The following is a 22,928-nucleotide window of genomic DNA, read 5'->3' on the forward strand; positions in this document are numbered from 1 at the left end:
CCTTCGCTCTGATATGTGGGGCCCGAGATTTATGTATATGCCATGTTGTCTGCCACCCAATTTTTAACTTGGGGCAAAGTCACTTCCCCTCTCTAGGGTGCCCCAGGCATCTGTAAATTTCCAGATGGACTTTCAGTTCCCCTCAGCTCTGGCAGACCCTTGCAGCTCGAGGGGGCCCGGTGGTGTGGATGTGGGAAAGAAGCAAAGACTGCAACAGCGCTCCCAGCCTACCTCCAAAACACCCCTTTCCAACAAAGTGTGGCCTCTTTGAGGGGCTGAGAGCAGGCCAACAGAAAAGGGTAAAGATGGAGAAAGATGACATCAGAGGTTGGTAGAGGACACTGCGGGGTCAAGGGAGGCCACAGGCTCTGAGCTGGCAGAGCAAGGGTCAAGGCCCAGCCCTATCTGCTAGCTGGGACCCCCCAACCCTGAAGGTCTCCTAGCTCAGACCCCTCACCCGTGAGGGTCTCCATTCCTGCACCAATTAAATGAGACGATTAGGGGCATTCAAAAAGGAATGTCTGTCCCTTGTCACCAGCACTCCTTAAGCAGAAGTGAAAAACAGTTTGCTGTTTTTCACACTATGTGGGACTTTTTAAGTGGAGAGTTTTACCCTTCCTTCCAACTGTAATATCTAAAATTTCACAGACTGCAATTCAAAGAAATCTGAAGGTTATCATCAAATAAATTATTATATCATTAAAAATGAACACGCTAAAGCATTCCTGGAATTGCTCTTCTGAAGGACTTAATGTTGGAAAAGAGTCCCTGTAAACAACTTCGTATATGCTACAAATGAAATTCACTCAGATAATAGTAAATCTAATTACATAAAATGAGGTAATTTTCTACATTTCTGTAGTATTTCCCAACAGGGTGAAAAAATGAAAAGCTCTTTATGTGTACATTTATGGAAAGGAACCAAAATAAGTTGTAAAAGTAATCCCACTACATTCCTGTTTTTCCCTTTTTAATATAATTTTATACCATATTAATTTTTCTTGAAATCTCCCTTTTTAATACCATTTTTATCAATTATTTTTATGGTTTATAATAGTATTTGATTATGTAAATTGGGTACGTTAGCCTTCTGCAGATACATATAGTTTCAGAAGTTTATCTTCCCAAAACAAACTATCAATTGCTATTATTACTGTGAGAAAAAAGTTTCATTTTATTTTAGAATTAAATTTTTTATAGAGATGGGATTTTGCTACGTGGCCCAGGCCAGTCCCGAATTTCTGGGCTCAAGCGATCCTCCCACCTCAGCCTCCCAAAAGTGAATAGACTGTAAGCGTGAGCCACTGTACCAGGCCTAAGAAGTTTCCTCTCAAAGGGGTTTCCTTTCCTTAATGAGTAATATCCGTGTAGACTATGCTAAAATAACACAGCTAACTTCAGCTCTCCCTGCAACCGCAGCCCTGTCATCCTGATGGCCGCCTATCATCCAGGACCCAGCCTCTAACACTGCAATGACAGATCTGGCCTATCTTGAAAATCACCACTCACCTAAATGACCTGCACTTACAGAAGGGGTGGGGAGTGATCACAGTGACTTCGCTGCACAACCACAGCGGGGATGAGACAGCAAGTGCTAAACAGCTGCGCGAATTCGTTTGCATTTACTATGTTTCAAGGATGACTTCAGCTGTGCTCATGACATATGCTGGTTATCTGTAAGCACTGCATCAAAACCCAATAGGAAGCCATGTTTTACACAAGCAAATCACAGACCAGGACGGTACAGCCACCCTCCACCTGGCTTCCACTACCTTACATGTGGACTGGAGGCCGCAGAAGGCACTTGAGGGAGAGTTCAGAGGAGACATCTGGTGCAGGCCAGCCCCACCTCCACACCCTGGGAGCGCTGGCAAGCAGGGAAGTGTGTGTTCCCCTTAGGCATGACCACTGCTCCCACATCCGACATCTGACCTCCATAATCACACCCTGCCCCTTACTTCCAAAATGACAATATTACATGCTTATTTTGGAAACTAAGTTGTCATGTGAAATATGAAACAATGATGAGATAACAGCCCTACAAAAGTAAAGAGAACCTGTTTCGGAAAATAAGCTACCCAACTGTTCTCAGGTGAGATAATTCCAGGCATGATCCTTCCTTGCTTCCTTCTATGAATAGATTTATTGGTTTCCCATGAAACAAAACAGCTGGTTTCAAAAGCAGACAGACAGGCGTGAGCCACCGCACCTGGCCTATAATCCCAGCACTTTGGGAGGCCGAGAGGGGGGATCACTTGAGGTCAGGAGTTTGAGACCAGCCTGGCCAACATGGCAAAACCCTATTTCTACCCAAAAACAACAACAACAACAATCACAAAATTGGCCAGGTGTGGTGGCATGCACCTGTAGTCCCAGTTACTTGGAAGGCTGAGGTACAAAAATCGCTTGTACCCAGGAAGTAGAGGTAGCAGTGAGCTGAGATTGTGCCACTGCACTCCAGCCTGGGTAACAGGGCAAGACTCTATCTCAAAAAAAAAAAAAAAAAAAAAAAAGGTAAACCGATAATTTTTAGTGATATGTAAGAAGCAAAAACACATAAGGAATAGTTTGGTTCCTTTTTTAATGCAACTTGAAAGAAAGAAAAAGAAATGGATACATGCAATGGATTCTTTAAAACCCAGGTTTCCTGAGAAAAAGCTTTGATACGTATTCTGCATCCAACATAATACTTACTAGATCTAGTGCGGAGCCTCCACCAAGATATTCCATTATTATCCATAATTTTGTATCCTGTAAAACAAAAAAAAGATGAGAATCATTTTCAAAATGAATCCAGGAAAATTTTTTTTAATAATCAAAGGGTATTTTTCACAATTATATTGGAACTAGAAAGTTTTACAAACATGTACCAGCACGGGAAGTGTGTCAAAGTGAGAACTGTGCAGGGACCCCCAGAGTGCAGGGACACCCCCATCATGCTCTGGGAGGGAGCTGTGGGGTGTGCTCGGGGCCCACACCTGACTCCAGGGCTCCAGGGCGTGCATTCCACCCACTGCCCCAGGATCTCAGAAAGCAGACTGGGTGTTTCCATTTTTAGGCCACTTCACTGGGGGATCCTCAGGCACAGTGAGAGCTGAGAACTTGCAGCCACTTGAGGCAGTGGTGTCACACACATCGGGAGAGCAGTGCCAAGGCAAGACCCTCTCCTCTTCCTCCCTCCTGCAGCACTGAGCCGCCCCTGTGCCCCCCACCCCCCACGGTGTGTCTCCAGGTCCCTGTGAGTGGAGGGGCCGCCTAGCATGGCCTCTGACTCACTTGCCTGTTTGGCAGAAGGGCAGCCAATTCTAGCACCTCCCAAAGCTGCCACACTCTCCCCTCAGGGAGCTTTCCAGAAAAGCAGGTCTGTCCTAACATGCATGTCTGTGTCCTCTCAAGGCCCCGGCTCTCACGGTCCCCAGCTCTGCGCCTGCCTTCCCTGTGGTCTCTCTTCAAGCTACTCAGCCCTCATGACTTGCAGAGTTCTCTTTTTAAAACCACAAATCCCAAAGTGCTACTCCCTGGAAAACAAGCCCGCAAACCTGCCCGCCCTCCTTGGGGAGCCAGGCAGTGCAGGGCACGGGGCAGCCTGGGCAGGGTCTGGATCCCGACTCCCACTTCACGACCTAGGGGCCCGGGCAGCTGTCTCCTGAGCTTCTGCACGAGGCCTTGGCCAAGAGCCTGGCCACGGCGAGCAGCCAAGAACCCACGGCTGGCACGGGACGCCACCGCCAGAGTGAGGGTTCACAGTGGGTTCACGGGGTTCAGACGTCAGCCTGCTCCGCTGCTGACTCAGGACTCGGTGGTGGCTTTTGCACACATGGAGAAAAAAAAAAGAAGAAACCTTTTTTAAGGCTCTTTGGTCCCTTTGGGAGAGCACTGAGTCCGGCTCTTAGAACACCCAAGGAAGACCCCTCAGTTCGCCCCTGACTCCAGGTCTCACTACGCTGACTCCAAATGAGCTCACCCTTTGAGAACACGTCCCAACTTCCCAGGCCTTTTTGCTTTTGGAGGTTCTGCAAGTCAGGAAAATGCTTCACTTGTCTTCCCTCCCCACGCCCTGGGCAAACTTTACTTTTATTATCTATTGCTCTGATTTTCATTTCAGGTTTACTTCTCTGCATTTTCCACTTAACAGCAAACTCAAGTGCCCAGGGACAGCGCTGGTGTGCTCAAGTGCCCAGGGACAGTGCTGGTGTGCTCGAGCTCAGTAAATGTTAACTGTGGACCCTGTGACCAAGGAAGAGTAACTCGTGTTGACTCTAGGGAGGCGCTAATGGTAAGATGCACTGCATTTATAAAATACATTCCTCTCACAATTCAAACTAAATCCTGCCACCTGGAGTTGATTCTAAGTCCAAATAAACAGCCCAAGTTTTAATGTATGTCGAACGCTTTTCAAGCGTTTAAATGCCCTTGAGTGCTAAGATAATAAAGACAACTTCAGTCTTGACTGGACAAGTGCGGAAACCTCGAATGATGTGTCTGACACCCAACTCAGAGGGACAGGCATGTCGCTCATTCAATAACCATCCAGTCACGGGCACCTGCCTTGAGGAGGCTTGGTGATCCCAGGTTCTGATTTCAGGGAAGCTTCCATCATCAAGAGTGTCCTTCAGCACACCTTCATCTCACACACACGCTCACCTGCAGGCTTCCACAATGCTTGCTCCTGGGGAATGGGCATGCCACAGTAAGCTCTTCCAGGAAAACACCAGTATCTTTCTGGATGGCAAAGGAAATCTAAATCGCTTTTCCCTAAGAGAGCTGGGAACTCTGACGTTTCTACTCCCACTCCCTTTTTAATAGCTGCTGTTTAACTGGTTTCACTGGCTCCCATCCCTTCTATTTTCTGGGCATTAAGTCTGCTCACAGCAAGGCGAGCTCCCAGCAGGGAGGTAATCTCCCCGCCTCTTCTCCCACTGTAGCCAGCTGTGCAATATGACACCCTGGGAAACAATCTTTTGCTGACTTAGGGGACTGAGGGTCACCAGGCAGCTTCCTGGAGCAGCAAGGCACAAGTGACCACCCCCTCGTCCTTCTGCACTTCCAAAGCTCCGCCCTCCTCAGTTCGCTGCTGCTCTCAATCTGACCACAAAGGTAGGTCACCACTTGCCAAGCAAACAAGATAAGCTTCACCTGGCTACCTTCTCCTTTTAAGGAGCCCTAGCAAGACACCTCAACCAAGTTTTCTGTGTCACCCTGATCCTTCTGGGGATGTGCAAGCAACAACAGAACATCCAGAAGCTCTCCACCCAGAGCAAACCCCGCCTCAGGACCAAGGCCGCCTCCTTCCTGGAGAGGAAGATGGAGAAAAAACACAGCCTTCCCGCTTCCCTCCAACTCATTCCTGGTAGCAGACGCGCTGGGTGGCAAGGCTACCCAGACACAAGGCTCACCAGAGGGCACTGAGGAAACCAGCTCAAGTCCTTATTGAGGTCACTGCGTCTCAAATACCCGGGCTGCGCCTGTGACTCACACACCAGCACCAACAACCAGGGGGTGGGATATTGCATCAGGAAAAGTTCCACTCTGGGTGGAACCTGCTTTTCAACCTCATTGGGTGTGTCACCGCCCAGTGGGTTCACCTTGCCTGCTGCCTAGACAGAGCCGATTCATCAAGACAGGGGAACTGCAGTTGAGAAAGAGTAATCATGCAGAGCCAGCTGTGCAGGAGACCAGAGTTTTATTATTACTGAAATCAGTCTCTCCGAGCATTCGGGGAGAATTTTTAAGGATAAGCTGGTGGGGTGGGGGAAGCCAGTGAGCCAGAAGTGCTGATTGGTAAGAGATGAAATCATGGGGAGTCAAAGCTGTCTTCTTGTGCTCAGTCAGTTCCTGGGTGGGGGCCACAAGATCAGATGAACCAGTTTATTGATCTGAGTAGGGCCAGCTGATCCATCAAGTGCAGGGCCTGCAAAATATCTCAGGCACTGATCTTAGGAGCAGTTTAGAGTGGGTCAGAATCTTGTAGCCCCAAACTGCCTGACTCCTAAGCCATAATTTCTAATCTTGTGGCTAATGTTAGTCCTACAAAAGCAATCTAGTCCCCAGGCAAGAAGGAGGTCTGCTTTGGCAAAGGGCTGTTACCGCCTTTGTTTAAACTGTAAGTTTCTCCCAAAGTTAAGTCAGCCTGTGCCCAGGAATGAACAAGGACAGCTTGGAGGTTAGAAAGATGGAATCAGTTAAGTTCGATCTCTTTAGTCTCAGTCATCATTTTGCGAAGGCGGTTTCAGGTGTGCAAGCATTCCAGCCGCCGAAGGTCGGCCCGGGGGACCGGATGGAGCCCGCTAGACACAGGCAGCAGCTGCACCACCGCCTGGCACTTCTGGGGCTCTCTTCCTGTGCTCTATGCACCAGCCATTAACGGAGGAGGACCCTAACACCCAACGCCAGCCACTAAGACAGCAGCTTTCCCCTCCTTCCCACAGAAATGGGAGGAAGTGGAAGAGGAGCAGGGACAGGAACACATGGACTCAGGGAGGGGAACATCACACACTGGGGCCTGTCGGAGGGTGGTGGGCTAGGGGAGGGACAGCATTAGGAGAAATACCTAATGTAGATGACGGGTTGATGGGTGCAGCAAACCACCATGGCACATCTATACCTATGTAATAAACCTGCACGTTCTGCACATGTACCCCAGAACTTAAAAGTATTAAAAAAAAAAAAAAAGTAAAGAAAGAAAAAGGGGACAGAGTGAAGGCCGGGTCTCAGTCTTCTGGTGCCCATACATGTGGGCCGCACTCACGCCACACCTCTGCAGCACTGCACTGGGAAGGTAGGACAACAGTCAACATGGGTGCCAGAAGAGGGCCCTGAAATGTGCCTCCGACAAGATCCCAAAGAATCGTTTCTACCACCACCAATCCTAAGGAAGAAACCTTCAAAGGCGAACACACGGATAAGCTTGGGAAAGCAAGAGACAGGCTTTGGGGGCTGCAGGCAAGGCTCTCCTTTACAGCCACACCAGGGGTCCTCCACCCCAGCACTGACTTTTGGGGCTGCTCAGCTCTGCTGCAGGCCTCCCCATGCACTGCACGGTGTTCAGCAGCACCCCTGGCTCTGTCCACTAGATGCCGGTGACACACCCCAGGTTCTGATAACTGAAAATGTCTCCAAACATTGTCAGTGTCCCCCAGAAGGCAAAATCACCCAACAGAGAACCGCTGAACTACACCCACGATGGACACTGACAAATCTGACATGGTTCCTGACCAGAAGCACTGTTCAGCCATTCTTCCTCGTCTTGGCTTACACACTGAAACTCCTGCAGCAGGAAGACCAGCTCTTACCAGGAGACATCAGGCAGGTCATTTAAACCCTCTAAATTCTTCATCCACAACAAGATGGGAATCAGATCGGTGCTTCCAACCTCACAGTTCCAAGTGACAATTAAATGAGTTCATGAGTGGGAAAGCACTTGGCAAAGTTCATGGTGCTCAACAGATGCAAAGTGCTATCAGCTTTATCAACATCATCACCCAGAAATGCCTCTGAATAACCTGGTAAAACCAAAAGGGCCCAATTAACAATTCTAAGTAGTTTCTAAGCAAAATGAAGCCTGGTACAATGATTCATGTATTCTGCACCAGAAGCCTCGTGGCAGGAGCGTCTGAGTGGCAGCCTGTTCTCTGGGAAGGACCCAGCTCTGTCCTGCAGATGTGGAACCACTGTCCTCATAAAACCTTCCAAACCATGACTTCTGAGGCACTCATTCCCCAAGAAAAATAAACCAGCAGGCTTCTCAACACAATGATGACTTTAATCGAAATAATTTCATGTTTTTTCAACAACCTCAAATAACCTAAGTTATGAATGACCTCGTGATACAATTTTCTCATCAGGGAAATAAAAGTATTCATTTAATTAATAAATTCAGGAGTCAAAATTTAAAAGGTGCCAAAGTATATACAGTGAGAAGTCTCCCTCCCACCCTGGGCCCCCATTACCCAGCAAACCAACCCTCCCTGCCCCAGCAAGTCATCACGACATCTAATGTAACCTCAGAGAAAAATAGTTATGCACATACGAGCAAATACCTACAAAACTTTACCCCCCTTTTACCCAAACGGTGGCATTCTACACACACTGTTGTTTACCTTGCTTTTTACCTAAAGTTTCTTAAAGAGCAGTCCATATGTAAAGGACTTCCTCATTTTTTTAACCATAATTAGCCCATGCCTTATTGAGCTCACATTGTTTCCATTTTTTGCTCTGACGGCCCAGGTGTCAAGGAAGAGCTGTACATTTGTCAGTTTTGCTGGGTCCTGGAAGCAGACCTGCTGGGTGAAGGGACTCCAGCTGAATTTTTAACAGATACTGACAAGTGACCCTCCAAAGAGGCTGTCCCATATATGGCCTCAGCAGTGTCTGAGGGTGCTAATTTCCCCCCTTTCCCATGCCACAGTGTCATCAAGTTTTATTTTATTATTATTTTTTGGTCATTTTTATGGACTGAATTGTGCTTCCCTCTCCCACACACCCACGATTCACATGTTGGAGTCCCAATTCCCAACACTGCAGAATGTGACTCTTTAAAGAGGTGACTGAGTTGCAATGAGCTCATTAGGGTGGGCCCTGATCCAATACGGCTGGTGTCATAAAAAGAGATGAGAACACACACACACACACACACACACACACACACACACACACACACACACACACACACGGGAAGACCACATGAGCACACAGGGAGAAGACGGTCATCCACAAGCCAAGGGGAGAGGCCTCCCAAGAAACCACCCTACCAACACCTTTCCAGGTTTGTTAGCAAACGAATTCCTGCTGAAGCCTCCCAGTCTGCGTTACTTCGTTCTGGCAGCCCCAGCAAATTAAGCCAGTTATTCATTCATACACAAAGGATGCTTCAGGGAAGTTTTATTTATCTTTCTCCTATTGTAAGGCTGAACATCTTTATATATTGACGAGTCATGCATATTTTCTTTCCTGTGAGCTGTGTATATCCTTTGTCCATTTTTCTATTGGGTTATTGACCTTTTTTTTAAAGTAGGAGTTTTTAACATATTGGGAAAATTCGCCTTCTGTAATAGGAGCTGCAAACACTAGCTTTTGCTTCTGGTAATTTTTGCTTACAGAAATTAATTTAATATAGACATACTATCAATAACCATAGCACTTCCAGGCAAACTTGCCCCGAAGTATTTGGAAGTGCCTCCTAAGAACCCGGAATCATTGACGGGAACCAGGGCCCCCATATTAACAACTCTCACAGGAGCTTGGCAGAGGTCACACGAACCCACCAAGGTTAAAAAAAAAAAGACAAACGAGAAAGGGCAGATGCTACACAGCTAACAGTGAAGATTTTAAAACAGGAATTCGAAACTGCAACTCTGCTCTGCACCTGAAATGCCCTTGGCAGCCTCCACATTTCACCAGCTGTAACCAAAGGCCAAGACCAAGAGGTATAAACAATACAGCGGGCTTTATTAAAATCACACGGGGTCACAGACTTCCTTAAGAGCGTGAGTTTTTGTAAAAGGTACCTTTCCGCGCAGATGACGCATGTGGCCTCAAAGCCTTAAGGCCTGGTTTGCATCCAGGCTCAGGCCAGCTCTGATGGCAACTACAACAAGGCCTCGCCTATGAGCCTCCACTTCCCACTTGCCCCCGGGACTGTGCATGCTCCTCAGACGGGCTTCGATGATGATGAAGTGAGGCCGTGTACACAGCAAGACTCATCAACTTGAACCACTCTTACTGTGTTAACTCCACAGTGTCCTCTGTCTGAACTGCAGGCTTGCGAACCCGGGAGAAATCCAAGCCTGTTGCCCATTTTACCTTCAGAGCAGCCCCTGACCATCTTCAAAGTGCAGGAACCATTCCTGAGCTGGAAAAGCTTATGTGGTTGTTCCTCAGGCTCACAGACGCTAGGATTTCTTAACTGATTCATCTAACACATAACATACCTACTAGGTACCCAGGGTGGCTGAGGGGGAACGCAGAGTGAGTAACACCCTGGCTCTGGCTTTCAGAAAAGTGGGCAAATAATTAACATCAGACAGCCAGTGGCAGATGCCACAAAAGACAGGGAATGCCTGGTTGCTCACGAAGGTCCGTCTAACCTCCAGGAGGGAGGCGGCACCTGAGCTGCTCCCTGAAGGGCTGTGACCTGCCAGCCTGGGGCAGGAGGTGTGTTTCTCATAGGCTCAGGTGGAGAAGACCAGCAGAAGGTGAGGAAAAATCCTGTTCGCAGAGGGCAGCTAGGAATGAGAGGGACACCCTTGAAGCCAGCTGACGGTGTTCAAAGTTAATTTAATAAGCAATGGGAAGTCAGCGAAACTTCTGCCAATAGAACAAATGACCAGCCACTGTCTACAACAAATACATGAGGAGAAAAGGAAAGTAAGAGCGAAGAGAAAAGCAAAGTAAGAGCAATGAGAAAATCAAAGCAGAAGGTCAGGGAAAGGCCCAGAACGGTTCTAGAAGTGGCACTGATGAGCACCCACAGTGGACAGGCATGGAAAGAAGAGAAGCCAGAAGCCAAGATGGTGTCCTCCTCTGCACCCAAGACAGCCAGCTCTGCCAGGACAAACAGCAACAGCGGGTAGGTAAGGGAGGGAGTGGAGATGGGTGCCTGCATTTCTGTGACATTGAGGAAACATTCTGGTGGGATATTCAGCAAGCCAGCTGCTTCCTTTGCTGGCTCCTGTGTGCACAGATATAAACCTTTTTCTCTCATTAATATGTCACTTATCAGTTTAATCTGCAGGCCCCAAATGCTGAACCTAACATAGAGAAAAAGAGTTTTTCCTTCCTGACAAGTGAACTACTGCCAAATTTTTAACTCAAAGGGTATGTTGATCATATGCAAGCCACCCTAGGTAAATAAAGTCCAGCCCTATCACTTATTATCTTTAGTTAATAAGAGGACCCTATATTCACTGGAGAACATTACATCCTGTGGGTCACTCTTCCCATGTACTACCCTAGTTCCAAACTGCATTTTGAACTCTTACATTATTTCAGCAACACAATTAAAGGGGTGGGGGCAGGACATACAATGCTAAGTTGGACTAACGTCCAGGGTCAAAGCTTCCATGTGATGAATGTGGAGTAAAGGCGCCGGCCTTCCATTCTCCCAGGTGATCATTATTAGAAAAGAACCAACCAGCAGTGACAGTTTCCAGTGTTGGAGAAAACCCGGATTGGACAATGTGGAAGGAAGGCCTCATCCTCCCTTGTGTTCGCAAACAAAAACGTCCAACTTAGGCACACAGCAGCTCAACGTCTCCAACCCACTCCCACAGGGAAGGCAGCCTACATTAAAAAAAAAAAAAAACAGAACACTGGAGTTTCTGTAGCAAATCATGTCACTACTGATTGCCTACTAACCTGAGGAGGCTTCCCACAGTGAAGGAGAGGCTGGATGGAGAATGAGAAGTGTTCTCTGGAGAAAACGACAGAGAGCTGCAAAGATGCATGGGGACCAGCCCAGCACAGAAAGCCGGGGAGCTGTCAGGCTAGGGTGGAGAGGGAAGCACTCGTTGTCCTTCCCTTTCAGATGCCAGGCACTGCGCTGGGTGCCTGGCGTACATCATGTCACCAGTCCTCACCAGTTCCCGTGAGCTGGCGGTACAGCTAGCCCCCTTACAGAAGAATGCAGGAGCCCACTGGACCTGCACCCCTTCCCATCTCCCTGCGAGCAATGCCTTCTCTGCTGACCCTAAACTAATGTCCAAGTTCCCAACAGGTGGCTTAGTCACTATTTTTAGGTATGAGCATGGGGTAGGGGGAGATCACTGCTGATTAGGAAAGGAGGGGGGAGGGAGACCCCAGGCTTCGCTCTTCCAGAGGGCCCCAAATGCAGGAAGAAGTGCTTCAAAGCAAGGAACGTTTTCTTGTGCTGGCAACAAACGTTCACTGAGAGAAAGGCCGCTGTAACATCAACATCAACTTAAACATAGGGGTGCACGATAAAACCTGAAGTAACACAAAGAGGAACAAAACGAAGCAACTGAAAATTACTGGATCACATCCTCACATCAAAGAAAAAAATCTAAACCATCACTACAAGTTAGCTACAAATAATACTGGAAACACTGCAACACCAAAAGCTATACAACCCAGCCAAAGATTTATTTCAAGGAAACCCACAGCGTTACAAACATTCATTACTAAGCCAAAAAAAAATACTAAGTGTTCAATCCAAAAGTCTAAGAAGGAAAGCAAAGAACAGAATAAAGATACATGCATAATCAAAAATATTGGGATGAGAAATGAATCCAATCATTTTTAAAATAGATAACTTCCAGTTACTATAACCAAGGAAAAAATAGATAACACATCCATTTGCAATAGAGCAATAAAAGGACAGGAAAAAAATTTTGATGCAAATAAAACACATGGCAAAATTTTACAATAGTAAATTTGAACATACAGAATTAGACAATTTCAATAATTAATAAAATTTACTCAAAAAAGAATAAAAACTATAGGCAGAAAAGGGTGGGTGAAGAAATAGATCAATTCACCTCCTTTAAAGTGCGTGTGTGTGTGTGTGTGTGTGTGTGTGTGTGTGTGTAAACAAATCAACAGATCGCAAGAGGCTCAAATGGTTTTGCCCTTGAATAATTCCAAAACGTGAAGGAACTGGTAATTTTAGCAACTCCTTCAGGGCACAGTATTTTTTAAGGGCATCACAACATAATGCCACAATCAAGAAGGAAGAGAAGGAGGAAGAGGTTCCTATTAAGGAAGGATGAGAACTCCTAGGAAGTGGGAGGGTGCAGTTCTATGTGTGAAGAGTGAAGCCCTTTCTGCGATAGGAGGCTGTAGTCTAGTGAGAGGGGCTGGCCCAAAGAGGGCCCTTTCTAGGGGAGGAAAAAAGGGTGCTTTTGGAAATGAGTATGTGATGTATGAGAGTCTCCGGGTATTTAAATCTTTTTCAGCTCTTTTTCTCGAATACCACCGGCCCACCCCTAGCAATCCTCAGGATTCGCTCCGCACAGCCCACCCGCAGGTGGGCAGGATGCAGGCTTTTCAGGAGGCTTGAGCTGGGAAAGCAGGAAAGCCACACTCTCCTTCACGCGGGGTGGCCACAGGCTTCCTTAGGAAGAAAACAACCCCAGAATTTTTCTCTCCCTGGTCAAGAAGGGAGGATCCATACCACCATTTTATATTAGTACCATGGGGCAGCAACTCGTACTGTACTAAATATCTTCATGAAGAGAACTCCACTGGATTCTCCCAATCATCCTGTCCCCTTAGGTAATCAGCCTCTTCCCATTTTACAGATTAAGATGCCTGGTCACATGGCAAGGAAGGAGAGAAACTGGGACTCAAATCCAGATTTCCTGACATTGCATCAGATGCCTAAATAAGAACCACAAGAAAAAAAAATTCACAGACTATTAATTTCTAAAGGATTCCAGTAAGAAAAATACTTTCTGACTGTTCTTAACATTTAATTTTTAACTGATTTCCTTTTAGAAGCCAATGAACTCTAATCTGACTGTCCAAAAAGTACATCAATTTATGAAAACAATTGCCTGTAATTTGAAAGGTTTACGTGCCTCATTCCATCATGCAAGGTTTAAGAACTCCTGATCCCCTTTAATAAACTGGAAAGAACACTGGGCATTCCCTAAAACATTCTTCTTGGGATTTATGTCACAGACCATCTCTTTTGGAAAGGGTTGCGTGTGTGCGTGTGCTTGCGCCCAATATGTACAGAGATGTTCCTCTTTTCCATAAACACAAACTTGACACATTAAATCTGCTAATGGGAAGTTTCTGTGCTTAAATTCTAGCAGATACTAAGAGGAATAAAAACATTCTGCTTAAACTTAAGGATGCTTACAAAGCAATCAGGGAAATACAACTACAAATAACCTAAATCTGAGGGGAAAGAAAAGAAACAACAAAGAGAAGCAGGAAAAAGTACCCTGGGAGGCAAGAAAGAGATTTTTTCTTTCCTCCCCATCCATCTTCATTAAAGAGCAAACATCACAGTAAATGATCATCAACTGCCAAGTCAGATAAGTTCCATGCCATCATCTTGCTATGAAGCTAGTAACGTGTTCTTTCTGCAAAAGTGGAGTATTTCTAATAATTACAATATTGTTCCGCTAGATGACAATCTTAATGTCAATATGTAACATGTTACAAATATCAATGAAAACCAAAAACAGTGATTTTTTATGACTTGGCATTAATTCTTTCAAGACCCAGCCAAAAGAGACCAAACAAGACCAAGTCAGAAAGTATGTCTGAGAAAGAATAAAGACTTAACGGTATTCTGCAAAAAAAAAAATTTTTTTTTTTTTTTTGAGAGGGAGTCTCGCTCTGTCGCCCAGGCTGGAGTGCAGTGGTGCGATCTTGGCTCACTGTAAGCTCCGCCTCCCGGGTTCACGCCATTCTCCTGCCTCAGCCTCCTGAGTAGCTGGAACTACAGGCGCCCGCCACCATGCCCGGGTAATTTTTTGTATTTTTAGTACAGACGGGGTTTCACCATGTTAACCAGGATGGTCTTGATCTCCTGACCTCGTGATCCGCCCGCCTCGGCCTCCTAAAGGGTAAAATTTTTAAGAAGTGCCTCGGCCGGGCACGGTGGCTCAAGCCTGTAATCCCAGCACGTTGGGAGGCCGAGGCAGGTGGATCACGAGGTCAGGAGATCGAGTCCATCCTGGCTAACACAGTGAAACCCCATCTCTACTAAAAATTCAAAAATTAGCCGGGCGTAGTGGCGGGCACCTGTAGTCCCAGCTACTCAGGAGGCTGAGGCAGGAGAATGGCGTGGACCCAGGAGGCAGAGCTTGCAGTGAGCCAAGACTGCACCACTGCACTCCAGCCTGGGTGACAGAGCCAGACTCGTCTCAAAAAAAAAGAAGTGCCTCTAACAGTATTATAAGGAAAAATTATGGAATGAGCTGGTTCACAAACAGCAAATGCTGTATTTCAAATGCATGTGTGACAAATTCATATTTATATTTCCACTGCCATGTATGGAGTTTAACCCCAAGCTAAACAGCTTCCAAAGGAAGGGACTGTTCACTGTGGTTGTCTGTTCAACGCTTGATTGTCCTGAGGGATTTTTTTTCTAGTGTTGGAACCCTCTGGTTCTCTTCCCTCCTACCTTTTGCTACTTCATTTTTATTTTCTGCACAATTCTATTCCAGAAGGAACTGTCAGTTATGTAAATCAATGTGTTCTTGATTTATAATAAGTTTGTTAGCCGAGAGCTACTGAAACAGTCACACTGCACTAGGGTCAGACATGCAAATCCAAGGGCACCCGCACTGAGGCACCCCGGGGCACAAACACCCAGCTAAAGGCCCAGGAGAAGGGTCTGCTACCCATGGAGGGGTGCAGAGACAGCTGCTCCTCGTCGCATCCAGCACAGAAGGCACCACCACCAACGCCTCGGTGAAGATGACCCTGTGGCAGCACATAAAACCCAGGCAACAGGATGGCGGGCTCCAAGAAACAGCCTCCCAGCTCCGTCTAGCACCCAGCAAACCAGGTCCGATGTCAGCAACAACCACGACAACTTGTTACTACCAGACAGGATTCAAGAAAGGGGCCTGGTTCCCGCAGCCCACTTTCCTTATTTTGAAGCAGGTGTCTTTATTTACTCAAATGCCTGGAAGTCATGCTGCCCTACAAGAACTGCTGAAGGAGAACTGATTTGCCTCCCTGGAAATAAGTATCCTTTTATTACTTACCTGCAGTCCTTTATTCCATAATCTAATTAACATTTGTGATCTCTTGTATCATGCCACATTGTAGAAATTTACTCAGGAATATAGAAGTTTTAGAAAAGAAAGCATATGGCATAATTATTTTATTGAAATATATCAGATGTGTTTAGATACCCCAGACAAGAGGTTTAAATTTGCAGAATGTGCATATTGAGACAAAAAGAACTAAAAATGCCATTAATACTTATTTTAAATTATAGGTAACATTAGCCAGAAAACAGAGCTGAATTTCTTTTTGGAGAAGTAAAATATTTAGCCTAATTGGAATTTTAATTCCATTCAACTTTCTGGACAGAAAAAAACATAAAATGAAGCTGCCAAATGTCTTCGGGGGCTTTCTTCAGTTACACTAGGACAGTGTGTTCAGCAGAGAGAAAGGGATCATAGTCCCTGTCCTCGGACACATTTCAAAGCAGATCTTTTATATTATCTTCGGCACTAAGCCTACAATTTTTTCCCCATAATTGATTGCAAAATGAAATGTACGCCCTTGTGATTTCACAGCAAGATTTCCTTGCTGATTTGTTTCGTCCTTGCTGATGTGTTTAGTCCACCCAAAAGCAAATAGCTTTGCTTTTACCCACTACAGTCTGATACCACGGGCTCCATGGACCATTTCAATATTCCACAAAAGCTCAAGAGCAGATCCCTGCATACTAAAGATTTTTCTCAGAGAAAACAGATGTGCTTCTCCCTCTCCCAGAAGTTGCAGCTGTGCCAGACTGATCAGGGAGGCAGCCGATGACTTCCAAATGGCAAAGGAAGCCTTGGTGCCTGGCTGCCCTACACTCATGCGGGAGGGGACAAAGGTCTCCAGCTTCCCTGCGGGGAGCCATGGGTGGGATGATTTAAGCAGATGAGCAGACACTGATGCAGGGAAGTGAGGACTGTGTCAAGAGGCGGCAAGCATGCTCGTAAGAACCAGAGAATCCTCACGTTTGGAATAAACAAGTCAGATTTCCAACCCTTGGCGAGGCAGCAAAAGTGGAAGGGAGAATTGCCACAATCCAAACTGAAGTCACAAGGATAAAGATTTTGTTTATTGCTTAGAGGAAGGGAATTCTCATGGAAAAAAGAAGTCAACTCTGACTGCCCTACCACATCAAAGGAGGGCGTGAGGCTACTGCGCAAAGAAACAGAAGTCCCCAGCGTCACTGGGCCCCGGTGGGCTGTGGCTACGCAACCAGAAACCAACGACCAGGGTAACTCAATGGCCACCAGACAGAAACCCTCCATGTCCCCAGGAAGGGCTCCTCTGGGTGTGTCCCCACACGAGATCAGCGATTTGGCTGTTCTCAAAGAACACTGTGCCCCCTCTTCAATGCAATAAAAATTCAACTTACCAACCTCTGGGGAAATTGCCACTAAAATGAGCTGCGCATGTGATCCTGTTTATAAAATGCTGCAGACTCTGCTTATTATATTTGCGCCACTTAAAGAGAATCACAAACCCAAAACCCATTCCTTTAGAGGGCAGAGTTGATTAATCGGAGCCAACAAATGGTGAAAACAGAAGTGGCATAGAAACAGGACAGACATTTGCAAGTAACTCTTAAATCAATTTTGTTTAAAATCACCAGCCAAAAACCTAAGAAAACAACGCAGAGAAGTCACAAAACAGACTGAAATGCGCAAGCCACATCATCTGCGGGTACACATCCTACTCTCCCCCTCCAAGTTTTAACATGCTGAGATTAGAGTAGGGCAGTGTTGGGACCCGCATTTCTAGGAGCAAGAAACCCATTTCCGATTCTGGCAGAGGCTAGGTGCCCAGCAGCCCCAGGGACAGGCACCCCTCAGCTGCCAGGCCCACTCTTCGGCACACCTCTTCTCTGGCCACCTCCCTGCCCGCGGCACAGTCATGCTTTCCTCACTGCCTTCCTCTGGGGTCTGCCTCAAAGCCACCCTCCCTGTGAGCTGCTCCCTGACCCCTCCACTGAGGGCTCCAGAAGCCCCACCCAAGCCTCCCTGTGCCCCAGTTTTCTCCGCAGCACTTATGAAGGTAGGACTAACCATGTATTTTAGGAATTGGTTTATGGTCTCTCACCACAAACTCCAGGCAGACTATGAACAAAATTTATAATGCACATTTCTTTTTCCCTGCCTGCCAGATCAAAAAGAGTAAGACACCAATGTTTCTGTTCCCTTGTTTTACCTTCCATGTCACAGACACAGTGATGATGCCCTAGTGAAAACCAGGACGCCATGAAAGAGAGGTCAGAACCTCTTGTCCCAATCTCACACTGCTTACCTCAAATGACCTGTCGTGCTCTTTGAGGAATTCAAGAGCTCCCAAAACAGAGGCGGCTCAGGAGACCTGGGCCCTGCTGGCAAAGCTCAGGAGGGCAGCTCCAGCCACTAACACAGATTCTGTGGACCACCCACACCCTGGCTCTGGACTTGCCCATTGGCTTGTCTCTCATTTAGATAAAAGAAGAGAAGGCGGCACCTTCCTCCCATCCCTGGCGCAGAGCTGGGTGGATACCAGGATGTATAGAGAAAACTGGCACAGCAATGGAAAAACAACAGGGCACAGCGTCCTGGGGACAGATGCTGTGAACTGAAACACTAACTCTCTAAATGAATCTATCCCTCAATTCACCAAGAAAGACCAAGTGGGACTGGCTGCACTCAGCAACTGAGCCACCAACTCACTTCAGGGAGTCCCAAGCCCACACCCCACTATACCTATTTTGGTACCAAGAGTGGTTCTAGAGGAACAAAGTCTTATGGATGCATTTTCTGAATTGGTTTTGGAGTTTCTGGAATTGGCTCTCTCATCTGATTGGATCTTAAGATGCTAATGATGTTGTGTCCAGTTAGCTGAGCACTGATGGTCTATCGTTTGAACTGTTGATAGAGATATGATAGACGTCTGCACTGGATACTCGAAAGACTTATAAGAAGGGTCTAAGTTAACTCTGTGTATGATCCCTTCCAACATCTTTGAAAAACTGAGAATATGATGTTGGTTGGTTGCTCCTAATGTCACTGGACAAAGTGGTGAAAGACTAGGATGAACTAAGGAATTCAAATGCTCAGCTCAAGCACTGCATCAAATCATCTAAGAGCAGCTAGGTGTGGCTGGAGGGAAAGTCTCTCCTCCTACAGTCACTGGGCTGAGATTGCTGAAAAGCAAAGCCAGGACCTCATCCTGTGATTGGTTGAATGACAAGTTACAAGTTGACCTCCCAGACTCATGGGGTGTCTGCTGGTAAAATGAGGGCATTGGTTGGGAAAGAATGGGATCCTGTAACTTGGGATGAGCCCCTAAATTCTGGTGAGTCTTCTCTGCAAGTGAAAGAGTGGTGTGTGAGGACCTCTAGGGCTGGACCTGGCTGCCCAAGGCCTGGAACTGAACACCTGGCTATCAGGTTAGATGGACATGAGAGAATGGTTTCTTTGTCCCTCCTCCCCTGCCGTCTCCCCACTGTACACCCTGCACAAGAATCCAGGAGGCATTACCTGCCCATGTCCTCCTGTCTGCAGACCCATGGCAGACACAGCAGGAGCCAGTGGGACAGAAAGGGAAGGGAAAACAGGACCGAGCCAGGCTGAGGCATCCCAGACGGCCACTGGGGAAAAATGTTCTGGTAACTCTGTCTCCAGATTTTCTGTCTCCAAGAAACCATTCATGATTCCATCCTCAACGGTTCCTTTGAAAACAGCTTCAGGCAGGCACGGTGGCTCATGCCTATAATCCCAGCACTTTGGGAGGCCGAAGCGGGTGGATCACTTGAGATCAGGTGCTTGAGACCAGCCTGGCCAACATGGCGAATCCCTGTCTTTACTAAAAATACAAAAATTAGCCAGCATAGTGGTGCAATCCCAGCTACTCGGGAGGCTGAGGCAGGAGAATCACTTGAACCCAGGAGGCGGACGTTGCAGGGAGCCGAGATTGTACCACTGCACTCCAGCCTGGGCAACAAAGCAAGACTCTATCTCAAAAAAAAAAACCAGCTTCAAGTAAGGGCCTAATGTTCTCCACACATTCACCCTTGCAAGGCATGAACACATTTCCCAGACACATGGCAGAGGGAATCCCGCACCTTGGGAATTTAAATCAGGTCAGTCGGGTGGGGATGCAGCACCTGCATTTTCACACCCTCCTGGTGTGTTCCCGCTTGGAGTGATTGCGTATGGAAGGAAGCACCCTCTCATCAATCCCTTGGAAAAGGTAACTTCTGACTAATTCACTGAGTCCTGGCTCATCAGCTGAAAGAACTCACTGATGGGGCAGGTGGAATGTGATGTTTCCATGGGGCATTTCAGGGGTGGAGTGCGTCATCGCTTCCCTGTGTGGATCTGAGAAGGAGAGGGGGCAGGCCAGGTGCAGAGACTGGAAACCCAGGCTTGGACTAGAAGAGTGTTCCAAGAGTAAGCAGGGAGCACTGATCAGTAGCCGAGGTAAGGAAGGACCAGCGGAAGCACTGGAAGCCCTGATCAGGAAAGACAAGGTCTTGCTGCCCAAAGCTGAGGGCAGAGGTCACTAGCCTGCCCACAGCTGCATTCCACACTCCCAATGGTAACTGACTTCTTAACTGAAAGGACTAAATGCAGGAGCGTGAGCCATACACACCTGAGGCAGAGAACATGAAAAATTGAGACAAAAAGATTTCAGGATAACACAGTGTTAATCAGAACCCTTTAATCCCCTCAATCTCTCAATCTGTTGCTGAAGATTTTAACCTACTGCAGGGTTCAGCTCCTGTGATGTGCGTGCTAGTGTTACTTTGTGTTTCCTAAGGAACAGGACATTCACAAATACCTTGCAGCTTCTTTTCTCTCAAATCCCACTGCATCACTCAGAGAGCTATTTACTGGAAAACAAAACCATTTAAAACATTAATATGCTATTTCAGGAACTGCCTTTTATTTAATGCTTCATGGTCCTTTGTCACTTCATCTAGTTTTAAAAACAAACATTTTAAGAAATGCATTTCAACCACAGCAAATGAGCAGGAGGCCCACAGAAAGCTATTACTGACTGCACTCAGCATCTCTGGACTTAGTTCTTCACCACATTTCCTAAGGCCTCATCTTCCCAAGTGTGTTGGCTGGAGAAGCTATTTAAGAAGGCTCTGCCGTGTCTTGATATGGAATTGAAATTTACCATTCAGAGAGGGGAGGGGTGTCCCACAATTAAATACTGTCAGGAAATGCTGCATATTAAACCTCCCTTAGAGAGTCCCAAAAGCTCTGAGAATACTGTAACAGAAACCTGCTAAACCTGATGCATCCAAACTCAGACCAGGTGGCACCTACTAACATCTCAAAGAATGGGACTCCTATGGAAACGCTACCTTAGGTCAAACCTTCCCACCCCCACCCCCCACCACTCCCGTGACCATCGGCTCGCCAGTCAGTCTGAGACCCTTCTGCCATGCCTCCTCCCACACCTCGCCCCTTCCTTCCCCTCCCATCCTCCCCCAACCCGTCCACAAGCCCAACTATGACAATAATTAGATTTAGCACACAGACAAGTGCTGGGTAGGCCCAACTTAATAAAATACAGTGTAAGTGATGTTAGTGGCAAATTTCATGATTCCAGAGACCCAGGAGAACACTGGGATGCTCACACTTTTTAATGACACACCTAGACTTTTAAAGTCACACACCTCAATGTTCTTAAGTAGCCACATCTTTTCTTACTACATCTGATGAGTAAAACATGCGCGTCCATGTCACACTGGCCAACACACATTCAAGTTACTGTTTAAAACTTTGAAATGAGAATATAAGGGGGGAAAAAAAGGAAACCACAACAGAGGGTTCCAACAATATTTATATCACATTATTTTACACCTCTTATGTGTAGTTTCAAACTCTTTAGTCTATAATTAAGCAAAGTGACTAAAAACAATTCAGTTTTCAGGAACTGAAGTCGGGTTCGCTTGCACAGCCTCACTGCGGAGTCACAGAAGTGGCCTGTGGAGCTGAGAAACCCCAGGAGGGGAATCGCCCTGAACCTGCACACTCCCTCCTCACAGAGCTGTGGTGTGCTCCAGACAGGCACTGTGCAAGGCCCAATCCTCCTCTTCCTCGGCTAGCCAGGGGTGGGGCGGGGGCCAGGAGGGCAGGGGCAGCGAGAGAGACTCCAGTAGAGAGCCCCAGGAACTGAGGAGGCTGCAACCTACCTATGTCAAAGTTTTAGAACATGAATTTTTCAAGTGAAAATTCTTATTTCCCCACCCCCCCAGTTTAAGAGCAGAAAACCACCTTATCTGAATAATAAACTACAAAAATTAGGTACATGATAGAATCGATTGGCAGAATACAATTCAAGATAGGTTATCTGTATCAAAACAGCTCATGTACCCCATAAATATATACACCTACTGTGTACCCACAAAAATTAAAAATAAAGTTTAAGTAAAAAATTTAAAAACAATAAAAAAATTTTAAAAAATCAAGTCAGTTATCTGACACTGGCCAATCCTCATGCATCATCTCTACGGTGAGATAAGCACGAAAAGCTGCTCCGCTAGCCCTGTCTGCTCTCCGACACGGCCCAAGGTCCCCATTTGGCTTTCCCCTGTTGCCCTATCAGTTTGGTGCCTTTATTAAGAAATTTTCCTAATATCTCCTTCTTAAATTTCCCCCAACTCCTCGCCCTCTATCCCAGGGTGCTGCTGCCGGAGGTTCTTGCAGAGTCCCCTATGCCATTGGAGGGTCCCCTCTTTAAGCTGCTGCCCCAGCTCTCCAACCCTAAGCCAGCAGAAAACTCTAAAAACTAATCCAAGAAGCTATTGCCCCATCTTACTCTGCCCCAACCCTGGCCTCTTGGCCTCTTGTCCTGAATGGTTCCCTGTCCTGTGTTCCCAAAGGACAACCCTGCCCTGATCATCCAAGCACTTACTCAGGGTGACATCTGCCTGGTTATTTGTCTCTCTCCCTCACTACACCAAAGAAGTTGTGGGTGCAGGGCCACATCTGCTATGTTCCTATCTGCGTTCCTGGCCCGAAGCAGAGCAGCTGGGTCCAGTAAACATAGGAATCAATGAGTTGATAAAAGATGGGGCAGGAGGAAAAGACTGACACCTTACTCTAGGTCTTAAAGCCCTAGAAACAGGGTCTTAGGATCAAGTGGGAACAAAGACCTTTGGAAACAAAATGACTTCCACAGTCATAATGCTACGATTTGAACATGTCCCCCAAAATTCATGGGTTGGAAACTTAATCTCCAATGCCACAGGGTTAGGAGGT

At 46.7% G+C, this 22,928-nt stretch overlaps 1 protein-coding gene across 2 annotated transcripts in view; it reads right to left on the minus strand.

Moving 5' to 3' along the window:
- Window positions 1-22,928, minus strand: part of STK24 (serine/threonine kinase 24) — a 129,944-nt gene that overhangs the window by 29,166 nt on the left and 77,850 nt on the right. For both annotated transcript variants that reach the window (XM_055096928.3, XM_055096927.3), the window contains exon 3: window positions 2,695-2,751. In XM_055096928.3, the coding sequence (XP_054952903.1) occupies window positions 2,695-2,751 (57 nt within the window). The remainder of the gene's footprint in view (window positions 1-2,694; window positions 2,752-22,928) is intronic.

This window comes from Pan paniscus, chromosome 14 (assembly GCF_029289425.2).
Source record: "Pan paniscus chromosome 14, NHGRI_mPanPan1-v2.0_pri, whole genome shotgun sequence".
Classification (NCBI taxonomy): domain Eukaryota; kingdom Metazoa; phylum Chordata; class Mammalia; order Primates; family Hominidae; genus Pan; species Pan paniscus.